This window comes from Ranitomeya imitator, chromosome 4 (assembly GCF_032444005.1).
Source record: "Ranitomeya imitator isolate aRanImi1 chromosome 4, aRanImi1.pri, whole genome shotgun sequence".
NCBI classification, from domain to species: Eukaryota; Metazoa; Chordata; class Amphibia; order Anura; family Dendrobatidae; genus Ranitomeya; species Ranitomeya imitator.
In genome coordinates this window covers 384,620,093-384,642,045 of record NC_091285.1, presented here as the reverse complement: position 1 = coordinate 384,642,045, position 21,953 = coordinate 384,620,093, and the positions used below count along the sequence as shown (strand labels likewise).

Here is a 21,953-nt window from a genome sequence, read left to right as displayed (position 1 = left end):
CATGGAACACCTTCTCTACGGTTTGACAACTCCATCTTGGGTCCTCTCATCTCCTGCATGGTTTTAGCCATTGAAGCAACAACATCAGTTAAAGAGTCAAGCTTTTGTTGAAGAACCTCATTAGTACTGGGCCCCAGGGGCTTAGCAATGGCCCCAGACATAGCTGATGTCACTGGTACTCCATGTTGTTGAGGAGCCTCTGCCATGAGTTGCGCAGGATCCTGATCCCGAGGTGCCTCTGCCAGCTGGGGACGTATAACGCTCTCCTTTAATTGGGCAAATGTCAATTCAGGGTTCTTAAAAACAAGCATGCTCACATGCCCCCGGTGAGAAGGGGTGTAGAGTCCCTCAATAAATTGATCTCTTAGCAGTTTATCCGCTCCGGTGTTAAAAATGGGTTCAGCCAGTGTAAGTGATTTAAGGGCTTCCTGCAGGTTTAAGGCAAAGTCTCTCACGCCCTCATTAACTTTTTGTTTGCAATTAAAGAATCGTACTTTAGCTTTGCTGCTGGCAGTGGTTTCAAATGTAGCTTTTAATCCAGCAAATATGCGTTCAACAGTGCCTTTTAGATCAGCTGCCCATGCTGTGACTTCTCGCTTAGCATGGCCACTTAACTGCATCATCAGGAGACTAACACGCTGAACTTCACCCACAGGGAACATGTCAAAATGGGCCAGCATCTTTTCTCTGAAATCGTCAAGGGTATTAGGCTCACCTTCATACATTGGAAGCCATGGGCCACCCGGGGTATATGGCATCAGCACCGGCATGATGGGCGCCACTCCTTGCACCGCTGCGCTACCGGACTCTCTATCGACACTCTGTCTTTCAGCTGCATTAGCGTCGCCGGGTGCTGCGGCGTCTCCGTGCTGCGACATACTGTGCCCCCTTAGTTAATCCGGACCCTTCCGGTCCTCCGCTTCCGTCGGGATAGTGTAGATTCGTTCCGCTGTGCAGCAGGATCGATTTTCCCCTTGCTCTGATGTCAGAGCGCTCAGCTTGGTGCCGCCCACAATGACACGCCCCCTGCTGCTCCCACCCACCGCGCTCTGTAATGGCGGATTCTGAAGTTTTTCAGTTAGACTGGGGCTCAGGTGATGGCGTAGCTCAATTAACAGTCTCGTGCCTAACGGTTATGAAGTGATTACCTCAGGGGATGGCGGCCATCTTTACTCCATTATAACCAATGGGGGAAAGTCACTTTCAATAGTTTTCAATGGAGAATGGATTTTTCTTTAATAAAGTCAATTTTCAAGATTTTTCATCCAAGTTTTCACAGTTTTGGGCTCCAATCACGGCACACAATACCCGGTATACGGGCTGGCTAGATCCTGTTCGTGACGCCAATTGTGACGCCCAAGAGACCGGGATACCCAGCACCGGACCAATGGAGTCTGTCTCTTGAGGGGGATGTCACGGGTGGCTTGACCCGGTGCTGTGGCCTCAGGCAATGCACAGTGTAAGGGGTATCATGAGGGGACAGGCACTTACTTGATCAGCAGCAGGTTCTCCCAGCGGTGACGATCCCGATCCTGGATAGATGGCTATTGTCCAAATGAAAGACTGAGGCACTGAAACGTTTAACCAGTTTACTTTAACATAAAAGGATTTACAACCAGTCCTGTCACCGGAGTCTGTATGGGAACTCTGAGTTACTTTGACCCTGCCGGGGTCTTCGCCTCTTATTGTGCGCAATTTCTGTGTGGCCCTGCTGCTGTATGTGAACTGGCTGCCGGCCCAATCTGTCCCCTCCGGGTCCTGGTTCGACGGGCAACCCGAGTCCTTTTATCGGTTTACCCCCTCTGGGAGTACCGCTGAACTCTGTGTCTGTTGCTGCGTCCGGCCCTAGTGAAGCTGATATCACCTCACGTTTTTCCGGTTGCTGTATTATATATAATGAATACAGCCACGGATCCGGTATCCGTCTTTACGCCTGTTCTGGGTAGTGATTAATGCTACCCGGTTCTCACAATGTCCTTTTTCTCTATCCCTCTTCTCCTCAGGCCGGTGATTTAGGCCTGGTAACAGTCACAGGGCTGTTAGAGATTTAACTGTATGACCTCTCACTATCAGCTCCTTGGCCCAACTGCCATTTCTTCTCTCAGACCAGAATGGATCAAGGGGAGTCTCTGGAGCTCCCCCTTCTGGCCGGAGGTGGTAGTGCAGTCTTGCTATTTTAGTATTTGTACTTACTGTCAGTAACTATTTTTGTGGCAAATACCCCTAGGGGTGCCACATAAAAATAGTGTGGCCTTACTTCTTCTAAATCGCCCCAGTGCTGGCCACTAGGTGCCTCCCTTTTGTCTTACTGTCCACTGCCTAATGTCAAGTGTAATCTAGCTCTAGCCACAGAGACGCACAGGAACAGAGTAGACGGATCTTGGTCTCTCTGCCCCTGCCCTCTTGTCTGTTAGGGTATTTGTCCACGGTCCGTAATGACGTCGCTTTGGACGGAGCGGAAACCCCGCTCCGCCCAAAGAGCTGCCACCTTCTGTACGTGCGGTGATCCCGGATGTGTTCATTGCACACATCCGGAATCTCCGCAGCCCATACATAGGGCCCTGCTATTTACCTTGCAGCGACGGAGCGTCGCCGCAAGGTAAACAGACATGCTACATTCTAAAAAGAGGCGCCACATGTCTGGAAACGCAGGGCCAGCGGATGCATGTTTGCACGCATAGAGAAGGGATTCCACTATGCTGTAACATCTGGACACTGCGGGTTGAACGCTGCGGCTGTAGGCAGCATTCAATCTGCAGCGTGGAAACATACCCTCAAACTGCCTACAGGCATAACGGAAAGTGAGGGCTTTAAGTTGGTAATAGGCAATCCATTGGACAGTTACCATCATAATGCATGTTGTGTAGCGAGTAAAAGGAAGTTCCAGCACCTATAGAACTGATAGACTGTTAATGAAGAGAAACTACTCACTCAAAGGCAAGGGTCTCACAACCGTTTTCTCTCCATCCGAGAAAAACAGTCTGATAATTCATATGCAAAAGAGAAGGGTTCGGTGCTCCCTTGGCATGGCGATAAATTTGGTGCACTGTTATGTCTCATTTGCATATTGGGACCCTTCCCCCACTTCTGGTTGACAGTGCTTTCTTCCCACTGTCTGAATGCTGCCAGTGTGTGTGTGTTCAGCCGTCCATGCACTGCACGCAGTTGTTCTCGTCTCTGTCTCCTTTCTTCTGATGCTGCTCACTACACTAATATACCTGTCAGTGCAGCGAGCAGTGTCAGAAGAAAGGAGATAGAGGGAGAATTCTCGCGGCCACTGCATGCGTACGTGACCGTACACACGCCGGCAGCATTCAGACAATGCTCGCTCTGGGAAGCATTAGATGGTCTGGGGTCCAGTCTGGTTCCATCCCAGGTGCCTCATGCTTACTAGGCGCCATGCGATGTCATGAAATATGTGACGGGGGCAGAGTAAGCATCAGAGGTGCCCAGGATATCAGGCGCAGGAGTGAAGATAAGTTCCCTGGTTTGGCTATTATCCTAAGACATGTGACAAGGCTCGTTAAAGGGTCGACATTGACTGTTAGGATTGCTACTTCCAATAGGTGGCACTAGAGTTCTAGTCCTCTTCTTCCTCTCTGAAGATACAATTTGCACAGTTAACCAGGGCATTACTCATGTCTAGTGCCATTTAAAACTCAAACTCATCACGCAAAAAAAAAGCTCTAGACACATAAATAAAAAACTTATTGTTCCCGAAGAAAGAGTGGAAAAACAAAGAAGACAGCCTGTTTTTTTAGATAGAGTCCAGTCTGGCCAATAGATGTTTAGTGTGGATCCGGAATCAGTCTTAAAGGGGTTGCCTGAATGAGACATCATATTCGGTATAATGCAAAGGAGACTTACCGTACATCATATTCAGTATAATGCACTGGGGTCCTAAGAGAAGATATTTATATCAAGAATAACATTACATGTATGGGCTGTTGTGTTCCTGATTTGTAGAGAATGATTTATAGTGTATTAAAAAGCAATATATAGGAATAACTTTAAAAGGAACCTGTCAGGAACGTTTTCCCTCCTAAATCATTAATATAATCGTGTAGCCCTCTAAAATATAAGTCAGCCAATCCGTTCATGAGCCCAATGTGATAAATTGAGTTTTGCAGTTCAATCTGGAAGTGCATTGGGACGTGACGGTGCATTTACAGCTCCTTAGCCTCTACTGTACTCCTGAACTAGCAGCACAATCCCCTGATTGGTACACTGGCCACTGACCTGTCGATGGACCAGGGGAGGGTGCTGCAAGTTTAGGAATACAGCAGAGGCTAAGGAGCTGTAAATGCAGTGTTACGTCCATATGCACTTCCTAGTTAAGTAAATAAGGCAGCACACTGCAGCGCTAGAACATACAAACTTGAAAAACGAAATTTGAACTGCATTACTGCACTAGAAATATGAAAAATGAGAGCTTTTAGCGAATAAAAATGGCCAATTTTATGTGTACCTGGTAGCCCCTTTACGGCATCTCTCTTATACCAGGTCCTACACTTGCCTTACCTCGCTGAGAATAAACGTCTCCATCTGAATGGGTACATGTGAAACCTCTTCTTAGACTAAAATTCTCTCTCTCTGTGGAGGGGTATTGGACCTGCTGTAATTAAAACACCTGTGGCTAGGAGGCGGAGTGCACGATCAGAAGGCTAGAGAATACATTTTAAAAACATATGCACTTCCTGACTGAACTTCAAAATGTTATTTCTCGGTGAAGCCGGATTTTGGAGTCAGAGATCAACTGGCTTATCTTTTAAATGGAATTAACAGTCATTTTAAAGATTTGGCTGAGGATGAGGGGTTTACATTTTGAATACGTTCCCCTAACCCCTTAATGACTGCCAATACGTCTGTTTACTGACCTGAGATATAAGAGAATAGCCTCCCCATACAGGTGACAATGAAGCAGCTGTCGTCTGTACACTATAGCTGACAACTTGCTGCATCAGCCACGATCAGTGTTGGCATTGTGCATATCTGTTCAACCCCTTAGATACTGCTGTCAATAGTTATTCAAAGTTTGAAAATTGCTATTTTTTTACATTTTTGTCAAATTTCTGGTATTTTTTATAAATAAACACAAAACAAATCAACCTAAATTTACCACTATCATAAAGTATAATGTGTCACGAAAAAACAATCTCCAAATCAATAGGATATGTTGAAGTGTTCCAGAGTTATTATCACATAAAGTGACACTGGTCAGATTTAAAAAATTAGAGGACCTGTCACCTGCTCAAAAATTTTGTTATGAGCCTTAGAAAAATCCTTGAGCTCTGCTAATTCTACCACTATTTTCCTGATTGCACTGTCACTTCACATTTAATGCATTAGGAACACAGTATGTGAAATCTCTGCTTGTAGTTCAACTGGGTGTCTCTTAGAGCTTTCCTTGGAGGCTTGTCTTTTCACCCCTCCTTCCCACACGCTGCAGATCGCAGCTCGGCAGCATCTGTGACTGCTAGATCAACAAAACAAGCTGTGATTGGCAGCATCTGAGAGAGAGGCGTAAAAAGCACACGCTCCTAAAGAAAACCCTGAAGAAATGCCCACTTGGACTGCAAGCAGAAATTTCACACATTGTACTCCAAAAGGAAGAAATGTGAATATCTCTGCAATGGAGCAACACATTGCAAAAGGGAAAACCGCAACAGAATCAGAAGATGTCAGATGTTTTGCAAGGTATTAAACTCCATTTTTAAGCAAGTGGCAGGTCTTTTTGTAAATAGGATCTTCTGCATCTCATTGACAGCTATAAGTCACAAAGCTTGATAGTGTATTTCTGCTTGCTTTGTTTAGTATTTGCTGTATTGGAGGAGCATGGGCCTTAGGGTACCGTCACACATAACGATATCGTTAACGATATCGTTGCTTTTTGTGAAGTAGCAACGATATCGTTAACGAAATCGTTATGTGTGACAGCGACCAACGATCAGGCCCCTGCTGGGAGATCGCTGGTCGCTGGGGAAAGTCCAGCACTTTATTTTGTTGCTGGATCTCCCGCTGACATCGCTGAATCGGCGTGTGTGACGCCGATTCAGCGATGTCGTCACTGGTAACCAGGGTAAACATCGGGTTACTAAGCGCAGGGCCGCGCTTAGTAACCCGATGTTTACCCTGGTTACCGTTGTAAATGTAAAAAAACAAACACTACATACTTACTTTCCCGGTGTCTGGTCATGTCCCTCTGTCATGATCCCAATGGCAGGGGATCACAAAAGGACAAGCACAAAAACAAAACAAGCTCTAGGGTGATGGAACCTGAGCTGACCGCGATCCTGAACCTAAACACACAACTAGCAGTAGCCGGGGAACGTGCCTACGATGATTCCTAGACGTCTCGCGCCAGCCGAAGGATTAACTTCCCCTATAAGAAGAAACACAGACCTCACTTGCCTCCAGAGAAACACCCCACAGAAATAGCAGCCCCCCACATGTAATAACGGTGAAATGAGAGGAAAGCACATACGTAGTTATGAAAATAGAATCAGTAAAAATGAGGCCCGCTAAAGCTAGATAGCAGAGGATACAAAAGTGAACTGCGCGGTCAGCGAAAAACCCTTCAAAAAACCATCCTGAAATTACTTGAACTCATGTGCCAACTCATGGAACATGAGGAGTAATTTCAGCCCACTAGAGCAACCAGCAGCAAGGAATCACATCACTGCAAGCTGGACTAAGACAAAAATTAAGCAAAACGTGGAACAGGAAAATCAAAACTTAGCTTGTCCTGAAGATAACAGACGCAGGGAGCAGAGGTAAAAAGACACGCTGATTACATTGATAGCGGGCGAGGAAATGACAAAAAAGCCAGGTTAAATAGGAAACTCCCATAACCTGATGGAACAGGTGGACACCAGAGACCGCAAAGAACACAAGTCACCCAGTACCATCAGTAACCACCAGAGGGAGCCCAAAAACAGAACTCACAACAGTACCCCCCCCCTTGAGGAGGGGTCACCGAACCCTCACGAGAACCACCAGGGCGACCAGGATGAGCCCTATGAAAAGCACGGACCAAATCGGCAGCATGAACATCAGAGGCAATCACCCAAGAATTATCCTCCTGACCATAACCCTTCCACTTGACCAAATACTGGAGTTTCCGTCTGGAAACACGAGAATCCAAGATCTTCTCCACAACATACTCCAATTCACCCTCCACCAGCACCGGAGCAGGAGGCTCAAGTGAAGGAACGACAGGTACCTCATACTTCCGCAACAACGACCGATGGAACACATTATGAATAGCAAACGATGCCGGGAGATCCAAACGAAACGACACAGGGTTAAGTATTTTCAAGATCCTATAGGGACCGATGAACCGAGGCTTGAACTTAGGAGAAGAGACCTTCATAGGAACAAAACGAGAAGACAACCACACCAAGTCCCCAACAAGAAGTCGAGGACCCACGCGGCGACGGCGATTAGCAAACTGCTGAGCCCTCTCCTGGGACAACTTCAAATTGTCCACCACATGACTCCAAATCCGATGCAACCTATCCACCACCATGTCCACTCCAGGACAATCAGAAGGCTCCACCTGACCAGAGGAAAAACGAGGATGAAACCCCGAATTACAAAAGAAAGGAGACACCAAGGTAGCAGAACTAGCCCGATTATTAAGGGCAAACTCGGCAAGCGGCAAAAAGGAAACCCAGTCATCTTGATCAGCAGAAACAAAACACCTTAAATAAGTTTCTAAAGTCTGATTAGTTCGTTCCGTCTGGCCATTCGTCTGAGGATGGAATGCAGACGAAAAGGACAAATCAATGCCCATCTTAGCACAGAACGTCCGCCAAAATCTAGACACAAACTGGGATCCCCTGTCAGAAACGATGTTCTCCGGAATGCCATGCAGACGGACCACGTTTTGAAAAAACAGAGGGACCAACTCAGAGGAGGAAGGTAACTTAGGCAAGGGTACCAGATGAACCATCTTAGAAAAGCGGTCACACACAACCCATATGACGGACATTTTTTGAGAGACAGGGAGATCCGAAATAAAGTCCATGGAAATGTGCGTCCAAGGCCTCTTCGGGATAGGCAAAGGTAACAACAATCCACTGGCCCGAGAACAGCAAGGCTTAGCCCGAGCGCAAACTCCACAAGACTGCACGAAAGAACGCACATCCCTCGACAAGGAAGGCCACCAAAAAGACCTGGCCACCAAGTCTCTAGTACCAAATATTCCAGGATGACCTGCCAACACAGAAGAATGGACCTCGGAGATGACTCTACTGGTCCAATTATCCGGAACAAACAGTCTTTCCGGCGGACAACGATCAGGTTTATCCGCCTGAAACTCCTGCAAAGCACGTCGCAAGTCTGGGGAGACAGCCGACAAAATCACCCCATCCCTAAGGATACGAGTGGGCTCAGAATTTCCAGGGGAGTCAGGCACAAAACTCCTAGAAAGAGCATCCGCCTTCACATTCTTTGAACCTGGCAGGTATGAAACCACAAAATTGAAACGGGAGAAAAACAGTGACCAACGAGCCTGTCTAGGATTCAGACGCTTGGCAGACTCAAGGTACATCAGATTTTTGTGATCAGTCAAGACCACCACACGATGTCTAGCACCCTCAAGCCAATGACGCCACTCCTCAAATGCCCACTTCATGGCCAAAAGCTCCCGATTACCAACATCATAATTCCGTTCAGCGGGCGAAAATTTTCTAGAAAAGAACGCACATGGCTTCATCACTGAGCCATCGGAGCTTCTCTGTGACAAAACCGCCCCCGCTCCGATCTCGGAAGCATCGACCTCAACCTGAAAAGGAAGCGACGTGTCTGGCTGACGCAACACAGGAGCAGAAGAAAACCGGCGCTTAAGTTCCTGAAAGGCCTCCACAGCCGCAGGAGACCAATCAGTAACATCAGCACCCTTTTTAGTCAAATCCGTCAAAGGCTTAACAACACTAGAAAAATTAGTTATGAAGCGACGATAAAAATTAGCAAAGCCCAAGAACTTCTGTAGACTCTTAAGAGATGTAGGCTGCGTCCAGTCACAAATAGCCTGAACCTTGACGGGATCCATCTCAATAGTAAAAGGGGAAAAAATATACCCCAAAAAAGAAATCTTCTGGACTCCAAAGAGACATTTAGAACCCTTTACAAACAAAGAATTGGCCCGCAGGACCTGAAACACCTTCCTGACCTGCTGAACATGAGACTCCCAGTCATCAGAAAAAACCAAAACATCATCCAAATACACGATAATAAATTTATCCAGATATTCACGGAAAATATCGTGCATAAAAGACTGGAAGACAGAAGGAGCATTAGAAAGTCCAAAAGGCATCACCAAATACTCGAAATGGCCCTCAGGCGTATTAAATGCGGTTTTCCACTCATCACCCTGCCTTATCTGCACAAGATTATACGCACCCCGAAGATCAATCTTAGTGAACCATTTAGCCCCCTTAATGCGAGCGAACAAATCAGTCAACAATGGCAAAGGATACTGACATTTGACTGTAATCTTATTCAAAAGACGATAATCTATGCAAGGCCTCAAGGAACCATCTTTTTTGGCCACAAAAAAAAAACCTGCTCCCAAAGGGGACGAAGATGGACGGATATGTCCCTTTTCCAAGGACTCCTTAACATAATTCCGCATAGCAGTATGCTCTGGCACTGACAGATTGAACAAACGACCTTTAGGGAATTTACTGCCGGGAATCAAATCTATAGCACAATCGCAATCCCTGTGAGGAGGAAGCGAACTGAGCTTAGGCTCCTCAAAAACCTCCCGATAATCAGACAAAAATGCCGGAACCTCAGAAGGAGTAGATGAAGCGATAGAAATCGGAGATGCATCATCATGAACCCCGTGACATCCCCAGCTTAACACAGACATTGTTTTCCAGTCCAGGACTGGGTTATGCGTTTGTAACCATGGCAGACCAAGCACTAAGACATCATGTAAATTATACAGTACCAGGAAGCGAATCACCTCCTGATGAACGGGAGTCATACGCATGGTCACTTGTGTCCAGTACTGAGGTTTATTCATAGCCAAAGGTGTAGAGTCAATTCCTTTCAAAGGAATAGGAACTTCCAGAGGCTCCAGACTAAACCCACAGCGATTGGCAAATGACCAATCCATAAGACTCAGGGCAGCGCCTGAATCTACATAGGCATCGACGGAAATGGATGATAATGAACAAATCAGCGTCACAGACAGAATGAACTTAGACTGTAAAGTACCAATGGCAACAGACTTATCAACCTTTTTTGTGCGTTTAGAGCATGCTGATATAACATGAGCTGAATCACCACAATAAAAACACAATCCATTTTTCCGCCTATAATTTTGCCGTTCACTTCTGGACTGAATTCTATCACATTGCATTATCTCAGGTGCCTGTTCAGAAGACACCGCCAAATGGTGCACAGGTTTGCGCTCCCGTAAACGCCGATCAATCTGAATAGCCATAGTCATGGACTCATTCAGACCTGTAGGCGCCGGGAACCCCACCATAACATCTTTAATGGCCTCAGAAAGGCCATCTCTGAATTTTGCAGCCAGAGCGCACTCATTCCACTGAGTAAGCACCGACCACTTCCGAAATTTCTGACAATATATTTCTGCTTCATCTTGCCCCTGAGAGAGAGCCAATAAAGCTTTTTCAGCCTGAATCTCTAGGTTAGGTTCCTCATAGAGCAAACCCAATGCCAGAAAAAACGCATCCACATTGAGCAACGCAGGATCCCCTGGTGCCAATGCAAATGCCCAATTCTGAGGGTCACCCCGCAGGAAAGATATAACAATCTTGACCTGCTGAGCAGGGTCTCCAGAGGAGCGAGATTTCAAGGAAAGAAACAACTTGCAATTGTTCCTAAAATTCAGAAAACTAGATCTATCTCCAGAAAAAAACTCTGGGACAGGAATTCTAGGTTCAGACATAAGCGTATGTACAACAAAATCTTGTATATTTTGAACCTTAGCAGCAAGATTATTCAGGCTGGAAGCCAAACTCTGGACGTCCATGATAAACAGCTGAGGTCAGAGCCATTCAAGGATTAAGAGGAGGAAAGAAGCAGTCAAGCTGCAATTAAGGCTAGGCAGCAAACACTGAGGAGGAAAAAAAAAAAAAAAAAACTTCCTCAGACTACTTTTCCTCCTACTTCAGCCAAAACGATGACCAATTTTTTCAGGCCGGCTATACTGTCATGATCCCAATGGCAGGGGATCACAAAAGGACAAGCACAAAAACAAAACAAGCTCTAGGGTGATGGAACCTGAGCTGACCGCGATCCTGAACCTAAACACACAACTAGCAGTAGCCGGGGAACGTGCCTACGATGATTCCTAGACGTCTCGCGCCAGCCGAAGGATTAACTTCCCCTATAAGAAGAAACACAGACCTCACTTGCCTCCAGAGAAACACCCCACAGAAATAGCAGCCCCCCACATGTAATAACGGTGAAATGAGAGGAAAGCACATACGTAGTTATGAAAATAGAATCAGCAAAAATGAGGCCCGCTAAAGCTAGATAGCAGAGGATACAAAAGTGAACTGCGCGGTCAGCGAAAAACCCTTCAAAAAACCATCCTGAAATTACTTGAACTCATGTGCCAACTCATGGAACATGAGGAGTAATTTCAGCCCACTAGAGCAACCAGCAGCAAGGAATCACATCACTGCAAGCTGGACTAAGACAAAAATTAAGCAAAACGTGGAACAGGAAAATCAAAACTTAGCTTGTCCTGAAGATAACAGACGCAGGGAGCAGAGGTAAAAAGACATGCTGATTACATTGATAGCCGGCGAGGAAATGACAAAAAAGCCAGGTTAAATAGGAAACTCCCATAACCTGATGGAACAGGTGGACACCAGAGACCGCAAAGAACACAAGTCACCCAGTACCATCAGTAACCACCAGAGGGAGCCCAAAAACAGAACTCACAACATCCCTCGCCTTCAGCTTCCCGCACTGACAGGTGAGCTCCGACCAGCCGTAAAGCAAAGCACAGCGGTGACGTCACCGCTGTACTTTACGGCCAGCGCTCAGTCAGTGCTGGAAGCTGAAGGCGAGGGACATGACCAGACACCGGGAATGTAAGTATGTAGTGTTGTTTTTTTTTTACATTTACAACGGTAACCAGGGTAAACATCGGGTTACTAAGCGCGGCCCTGCGCTTAGTAACCCGATGTTTACCCTGGTTACCCGGGGACTTCAGGATTGTTGGTTGCTGGAGAGCTGTCTGTGTGACAGCTCTCCAGCGAACAAACAGTGACGCTGCAGCGATCGACATCGTTGTTGGTATCGCTGCAGCGTCGCTTAGTGTGACGGTACCTTTAGTAGCAGTGCCTAGATTCAGCAGATGTGTAGTAAACATATAAGGTAGCACTTCTTGGAGGCAATCTCCTTTGTAGCATGCACAATGTCATTTGACACAACTCTGAAGCCGTGCTCACTTATGGAGAATTTTATGCAGTTTTCCAATGCTCATTCCTGAGTATTCTGCAACTACGCACAATACAATGCAAGTGAGTGGAATTTTCCAAAATGCCATTCACATGGAGCAGAATAAATTAGGCATTTTGTGGAGCAAGACCTATATGTCATGAATGTTTCTTTCTGCTAGGGATTTCACACTTTGCTTGAAAAAAACACATACGGTACTGTAAGCATCTGTCTCTTGTCTCTAAATGTCAATGTAATTTTATATGCAAAACTATTGCAAACACATTTAAATAGAAAGCAACGTGAAAATGATAAACTGTAGAGGGAAAAAGTGATTGTGATGTTCTGGAATGTTTCAGGACATGAATATAAACTCATGGTAATTGAAATCATCAATTTCAAAAGGCTTGTATGTTTTTCTATGAAAAACCAGTATAAAAAGCATCAAATTTTTCATTCTTTTTTTTTCTTTTAGTTAAAGGAGCCTTACCATGATAGTAAATACATTCTGTGTATGTAGTCTGCACTGTATCTTAGTGGTCTTTCATTGTCATAAAAAAATGGGAAAATCAGACGCTTATTTTGCTTAGGCTATGTGCACAGGTTGCGTATTTGCTTTCAGAAATTTCTGCTAGGTTTTTACTTCTCTTGGCAGAAAAAGGCAGCTGAAAATACGCTCATTTTATGCAGTTTTTCTGCATTTTTGCATGCGTTTTTTCGCGTGTTTTTGTAGCTAAATAAAGATATATTATTTAAAAAAAAAAAAAGTGTGATGTCAAAACAGTAACTGTCAGAAGTCTGCTTGAAATGCAATATCTGTTTATTTTTCAAAAAAAATGTTTAAACAGTGCATGGGCTCCTGCATAATTTTCAAAACCAGCAGAGGGAAAGCTGACGGCTGAGGGCTGATGTTAATATTCTGGGAAAGAGCCAATAGCCAAAGGTTCCAGGGCTATTAATATCAGCTCACAGCTGTTTGTTTAGCCTTTACTGGCTAGTTTACAGGGGAACCCCAGAAAAAATTGACATGGGGTCACCCATAAAATCGAACCAGCAAAGGCTAGGCAGACAACTGCGGGCTGATATTAATAGCCTGGGAAGGGGCCATAGATATTGGCAGCCCCACAGGCTAAAAACATCAGCTCTCAGCAGCCCCAGAAATGGTGCATCTTATAGATGCGCTAATTCTGGCACTTAGCCTCGCTCTTCTCACTTGCCATGTAGCACCAACATATAATACTATCCTATCTGACATAGTCCATTTAATACCGAGTATCCCACGGTGATCTCACGTGTAGATCTCACGGGAGATGTGACCGGTCTACCTGGCCTCCGGCGATACACTGACAGGAGGTAATCGCTCCCGCAGTGTATCACTGCGCCGCCATGAGAGTTCACCGGAGTTCATCAGCTCCGGTGCACTCACGACACTACCACTGTGTGAGAACTTTCTCACGCCGCAGTGCCGTAAGTGATAGCATCGGAGCTGATTATCTGATGAACTCCGGTGAACTTTCACGGTGGCTCAGTGATACACTACGGGAGCGATCACCTCCTGTCAGTGTATCACCAGGTGAGATCAACGTGGGACACTCAGTATTAAATGGACTACGGCGGAAAGGTGAGTATATCATGGTTTATTATTTTTGATTGTTTGCAGGAGACACGGGCATCGGAGATTAGGTGTTCAGTTAGTATGTGAATATGTATGTAATTATGTAAATATTTTGATTTACAATTGAACACAGGCGCCGGATGATGAGACTATTCTCCCATCATCGGCTCATGCTGTCTCTGTTATATGAAACAAAAGACGTAGCCGGATGGGAGTAGTAGTCCCATCAAACGATGCCTAAGTCCAATCACTATAGGCTGTTCGTCACATGGGTACACAGACACACGAACATATTCTCCACCCAAACACACACAGAGGCACACACACATTCTCCGCCCACACACAGAGACGCACACACATATTTTCCACCCACACACAGAAACACACGCACATATTCTCCACCCACACACAAAGACACACACACACAAATTATCCGCCCACACACTGAGACACACACATATTCTCCACCCACACACAAAGACACACACATATTCTCCGCCCACACACAGAGACACACACGTACATATTCTCCACCCACACACAGACACACTCACATATTCTCTGCCCACATGCACATATTCTCCGCCCAAACACATATTCTCCGCCCACACACACGGACACACACACATATTCTCTGCCCACACACAGACACATATTCTCCACCCATATACAGAGACACACATATTCTCTGCCCACACACAAAGACACACAGATTCTCCGCCCACACACAGAGACACACACACATATTCTCTGCCCGCACACACATATTCTCCACTCACACACACATATTCTCTGCCCACACACACACACACACACACATATCCTCCACCCACATACAGAGACACACATATTATCCACCCACACACAGACACACACATATTCTCCGCCCGCACAGAGACACACACAGATTCTCCGCCCACAGACACACATTCTCCACCCACACACAGACACACACATATTCTACACCCACACACAGATACACACATATTCTCCACCCACACACAGAGACACGCATATTCTCCACCCACACACAGAGACACACGCACATATTCTCCATCTACACACACAGACACACACGTATTCTCCGCTCACACACAAGCACACGCACATATTCTCCGTCCACACACACAGACACACACATATTCTCCACCCAAACACAGAGACACACACATATTGTTCGCCCACACACAGAGACACACACATATTCTCCACACACACACACATATTATCCGCCCACACACACACGCACACATGCACATATTCTCCACCCACACAGACTCACATATTTTCCGCCCACACACAGAGTCACACACATATTGTCCACCCACACACACACACACACATATTCTCCACCCACACAAACATATTATTCGCCCACACAGACTCACATATTCTCCAACCACACACACAGACTCACATATTCTCCAACCACACACACAGACTCACATATTTTCCGCCCACACACAGAGTCACACACATATTGTCCACCCACACACAGACACACACACATATTCTCCACCCACACACACATATTATCCACCCACACAGACTCACATATTCTCCACCCACAAACACACACACATATTATCCGCCCACACACACGCATACATGCACATATTCTCCACCCACACACACACTCACATATTTTCCGCCCACACACAGAGTCACACACATATTGTCCACCCACACACAGACACACACACATATTCTCCACCCACACACACATATTATCCACCCACACAGACTCACATATTCTCCACCCACACACACACACACACACACATATTATCCGCCCATACACACGCACACATGCACATATTCTCCACCCACACACACACTCACATATTTTCCGCCCACACACAGAGTCACACACATATTGTCCACCCACACACAGACACACACACATATTCTCAACCCACACACACATATTATCCGCCCACACAGACTCACATATTCTCTACCCACACACTTCCACCTTCTGACATCATTTCCCTTTGACAGATCGTTTTTTGGCAGCAAATCTGCAGGAAATAAGCAGCAAATAGGCAAACCTGTGTCTTTGCTGCAGATTTGACTGACTCAATTGAAGTCACTGAGTCAAAACCTCTGCAGAAATTCAAAAAGAATTGACGTGCTGCAGAAAATAAAACGCTGCAAATACGGACGGAAATGTACTTATCATGTGCACAACACTTCAGGATTGTCATTGCATTACCTTGCTTTAGTATTCCATTGCATTTTTGGAGCATTTTCGTGCGTAAAAAAACGCAGAGAAAATGCATAAAAATTGCATCTTGTGCAAATAGCCATATTTTCCCACTGATATCAGTAAAAATAAGAGAACATGACAGTGACATAAAAATGAAGCACCACTCATCATGAAAGAAAGATGTACAAATTACTTGGTTATTCAAATGAGAAAAGATGTTAAAGCTCTTTAAACCGCATGTATGAAAAAAACTGCCAATGTGCCTGGTCAGGAAGGAGGGTAAGTAACCTGGTGGAACTGGTTAAAGATGAAAAAAAGATCAATAGACTTAAATGTATAATTTACATTACATTTCTATACTCCTTTCATAGTTATATGAACATATAAACCAGATGAGGTTTAACAATGATAAATGTAAGGTTATACACATGGGAAGAGGGAATCAATATCACCATTACACACTGAACGGGAAACCACTGGGTAAATCTGACAGGGAGAAGGACTTGGGGATCCTAGTTAATGATAAACTTACCTGGAGCAGCCAGTGCCAGGCAGCAGCTGCCAAGGCAAACAGGATCATGGGGTGCATTAAAAGAGGTCTGGATACACATGATGAGAGCATTATACTGCCTCTGTACAAATCCCTAGTTAGACCGCACATGGAGTACTGTGTCCAGTTTTGGGCACCGGTGCTCAGGAAGGATATAATGGAACTAGAGAGAGTACAAAGGAGGGCAACAAAATTAATAAAGGGGATGGGAGAACTACAATACCCAGATAGATTAGCGAAATTAGGATTATTTAGTCTAGAAAAAAGACGACTGAGGGGCGATCTAATAACCATGTATAAGTATATAAGGGGACAATACAAATATCTCGCTGAGGATATGTTTATACCAAGGAAGGTGACGGGCACAAGGGGGCATTCTTTGCGTCTGGAGGAGAGAAGGTTTTTCCACCAACATAGAAGAGGATTCTTTACTGTTAGGGCAGTGAGAATCTGGAATTGCTTGCCTGAGGAGGTGGTGATGGCGAACTCAGTCGAGGGGTTCAAGAGAGGCCTGGATGTCTTCCTGGAGCAGAACAATATTGTATCATACAATTATTAGGTTCTGTAGAAGGACGTAGATCTGGGGATTTATTATGATGGAATATAGGCTGAACTGGATGGACAAATGTCTTTTTTCGGCCTTACTAACTATGTTACTATGTTACTATGTTACTATGTATATGGCACAACAGCACTCACCCAAACCTGCAGGGATCACTGACTTTTAGGCCAGGAAGGCAATAAGAAGGAGGATGACGGGTTTAGGATACTCCATGGCCCATTTCTGGAATTTCAGTTCAGCCTTATTTACAGAGGTGCTGTCACCAGGTCAAAAGCGTCCTCTTTTTCTCTTATTTTATTCCAACTGCTCCCCTGAGTTTTCAGGTTGTTGTTTTTTTTTACATTCTGCAAAATCCAAAGATTTGAACCTATTAATTCAGTGCTAATTTTTATGGTCTTTCCAAGGGGGCATGGATCATATGAATCTCTGGTGGTGTGTCTTTGGCTGTTCTGCATTATTATCCTGTGATACAAAAAAAGTAATGGAAATGGTTTAAACCAGCGCTAGCACCCATGTGATACAATAAACAATATATATGTTAAAAGCATCAGAGTTTTTTTTATTTAGTAAACGTATCAAACAAGAGACATAGTATTACATTGAAACCAATTAAAATAGTAAAAATAATATTTTTGCATCACAAGGAACAGGGCATCCAAAGAACTGCCCTAGCAAATTCCCTATTAATGAGTATATAAATCCATATGTGAAATAGGATAGTGTAATGCACAGCCTAAAGACAAAATGTCAGAAATAGAAGGAAAATGCAACTGAAGGAATATAAATATACCCTAAGGAAAGATAGATAGAAAAATCAAAAACTTAAATAATGAATAGAATGGCTGTGATGATATGACAAGGATCACTGTTAAGTCTTGCTCGCCCTGCCTTATAATATAGAAGAGTACAATGCGAGAAAATCTTGCATTGTACTCTGACCAATGTCATTCAATGAAGTAGAGCAGATCTGGGAATAATATTTTCCCATGCCGATCTGGCATGATGCGATTATCACTGAAGGGTGTGCACCCATTCAAGTCAAAGGGTGCATGCAAAACATTGGACTGCACTGAGATGTCATCCAAGTGAAGCCCGAAATACACTGAGACAAGCAATGGAGAAGATGGAGTGATCTCTCCTTCTTTTCACTGTGATAAAATTCTTGCATGCACACGATCGCAGCAGAATTTGAGCTGAGTGCCGTTAGTATATTCCATCCATTGCTCTCACATTGAATGCTACATGCTAATGTGAGCCCGACCTTGGAGTGTGACCCTTTAAGAAAGGCTGTGAATCCCACTCGTTGCGCCAGCTACTTTAGTGTCAAGTGTATGCATATATCAAATTATTATACTGTGAGCATCACCCCCTTGGAAAAGACCATGAAAATTAGCACTGCATAAAAAGGTCCATATCTCTTCAACTACAGTGGCATGTAAAAGTTTGGGCATCCCTGGAACAGTTAAGCAAGTTGAAGATGAAATGATCTACAAAAGGCCTATAGTTAAAGATGACACACTTCCTTTGTATTTTATGCAAAAAAAATATTTTATGTTTTAAATATTACAAAAAATGAAAATGGGCAAACCAAACATAATATTCAGCATCAGAACTATGCAAAATAACATCTAAACAAGCTGATACATTTTGAAAACAACACCATCTGTAAAAAAAAAACTGAAGGTTTTACATTGGCCCTCATAGTCCCCTGACCGGAAAATCATTGAAAATCTGTGGCTAGACCTCTAAATAGCAGAGCATGCGAGACTCCCCAGGAATCTCACAGAACTGGAAGAATTTTCCAAGGAAGAATGGATGACAATCCCTCAAACAAGAATTGTAAGACTCTTGTTTGGCTACAAAAAGCGTTTACAAGGTACTATGCAGGGTGTGTCCAAACTTTTGCATCAGCTCATTATATTTTTTGTAATTTTAAACTGTAAAAGATTTAAATATCTATATATTTTTGCCTAAAATGCAACGGAAATGTGTCATCTTTAACTTTAGGCTATGTGCACACGTCAGGATTATTTGCAGAAATCTCCTGAACAGAACCGGACTTTTTCCACAGGACATCCGCATGCGTTTTTTTTGTGCAGATTTTTCTAATTTTTTTTACGGAGCTTCCCAATGCATTAAATAGCTGGAAATCCGCAATAAATCCGCAAAATTAATTAACATGCTGCTTTTTTTTCCGCAATGCTTTTTATTCGCGGATAAAAACGCAACATATGCACAAAATTTGCGGATTGCATTCTAGGATGCTTAATGGATGCGTTTTAATCACGTTTTTATAACGAAAAAATGCAAAAAATCCGGAATGTGTGCACACAGCCTTAAGCCTTTTAGAGATCATTTCATCTTCAACTTGCTTAACTGTTCATAATAACAGTAATTTTGACCAGAGGTGCCCAAACTTTAACAAGCCACTGTATATGGTGGATTTGGAAAAACAAAAAAAAATGCAACACTCACTGGTGCAGTGAGAATAAAATAAGATCGAAATTGGACCACTTTTGACCTGGTGAAAGGTCCACGTTATGTAGGCCTCAGAGAGGCCAACACTCATGTTAGCTTTTCTACTGTGCTGCATTGTTACTTGTGCTACAGGTAATTTTGACAGTCCATCACTAAATAGTTATATCTCTGTTTACCAAACTGTACATGCAAAAATATAAGTTATATATTTGAAATATTTTTCAGGATTGCCGGAGATACAGCTCTATGTAAAAACATACACGAATCTGTTAGCGCTCAAATCCGTAAAAATTTTGCAAAAAGCAAATGGAGGGTAAGTATTTACAAAATCATATATTTCTTCTACTTTTTTAATTAACTGCAGATGTTCGGTAGCCTGTAAATGAAATAGAAAAAAATGGTATTTGAAATCATGATTCCTTAAGATATAATTGGGTTAATTGAAAATTGAAGTTACGGTAGTTCCATATTAAAGTTAAGATTTATTCACAGAACTTTTGTGATTTTGTTAACGGAAGCTACTGCAACACAACACGTTTATGATTCATGTTAGTAATATTCTATGTCTTCTCAAACCTAAGCTCAGCTAGAATAGGGGTCTGCCATGCACTCTATGTGCTGGGTAATCGCTAAAAAATGTATTGTAGGTAGGAACCAAAGTTGTGGTGATGGATCTTGGGTTGCTTAAAAATTGTGCAATGCTCATGAAAGTAAATATTAAGTTACAGGTCTATGTCTATTATAGAGCAAAAAGTGCGTAGTTGTATTGGCTAGGATGACAATGAGGGTATGTGCACACGTCAGGATTTTCTAGCAGAAATTTCCTGACAAAAACCGGACATTTCTGCCAGAAATCTGCATGCGTTTTTTTTTGCGTTTTTGGTGCGTTTTTTACCAAATGCATAGAATAGCGGGAAAAACGCAGAAAATCCGCAAAATTAATGAACATGCTGCTTTTATTACCGCAATGCGTTTTTTTTGCGGAAAAAAACGCATCATGTGCACAAAAATTGCAGAATGCATTCTAAATTATAGGATGCATATGTCTGCAGTTTGTAATGTATTTTTGTCGCGTTTTTATTGTGAAAAAAACGCGAAAAAACCTGAACGTGTGCATATACTCTGAATAGTACACAATTTTTAGTATTTTAATTCTTAAACCTTTATTTTTGGCAGGGGGTGGTGGCATAATTAATAATCTTACCTGCTTTTTTAAGTGAAAATGCTTTTATTAAAGAATAAGGCTTATCAAATTTTAATTCTGTGATCTGTCCTAATTATGTATATAATGTATAGTGAGGGTATTAAACTACTTATAGACCATCTTCTTCGGTTTCCAGCTCTACCCCATTCTTCTTCTAGCCCACATAACCTGAAATCAGGCTGGCTGACAAAGGGGCTTATAAGTGTAATGTAAATCTATGGAATGGTAAAACAGCTGCTGATCCACACAGTTGATGCTGTGTGAGCTGGCAAGGCTACAGAAGTCAGGTGGGGCCAGAGTTAGGATGGATTATAGAATTAATAGTTTTGACGAGACTAATATTTTAACCAATTTAAAATGTAAAATGGAATCTGTCAGTAGGATCAACCATCCAAAGCCGTCATAGAAAGATGAGCAAAATGATACCTTGATATCTGCAATCTTATGTTTTATTCCAGAGAAATAGATATTTTTCTAACTATGCAATGAGCCATTAAAGGGAACCTGTCACCTGAATTTGGCGGGACTGGTTTTGGGTCATATGGGCGGAGTTTTCGGTTGTTTGATTCACCCTTTCCTTACCTGCTGGCTGCATGCTGGCCGCAATATTAGATTGAAGTTCATTCTCTGTCCTCCATAGTACACGCCTGCGCTGTGCAAGATTGCCTTGTGCAGGCATGTACTACGGAGGACAGAGAATGAACTTCAATCCAATATTGCAGCCAGCATGCAGCCAGCGGGTAAGGAAAGGGTGAATCAAACAACCGAAAACTCCGCCCATATGACCCAAAACCAGTCCCGCCATATTCAGGTGACAGGTTCCCTTTAAGTTCTATGGGCTGGATATAGATCTTCCTGAAAATTCCTGATCTTATTTTATATGAAAGCGATTGCTACCATTGT

The 21,953-nt window shown here is 43.7% G+C and overlaps 1 protein-coding gene across 2 annotated transcripts in view; it reads left to right on the top strand.

The window, feature by feature from the left end:
• CAMK1D (calcium/calmodulin dependent protein kinase ID) overlaps positions 1-21,953 on the top strand; it is a 431,917-nt gene that overhangs the window by 400,171 nt on the left and 9,793 nt on the right. For both annotated transcript variants that reach the window (XM_069765212.1, XM_069765213.1), the window contains exon 9: positions 20,072-20,159. In XM_069765212.1, coding sequence (XP_069621313.1) covers positions 20,072-20,159 — 88 coding nt within the window. The remainder of the gene's footprint in view (positions 1-20,071; positions 20,160-21,953) is intronic.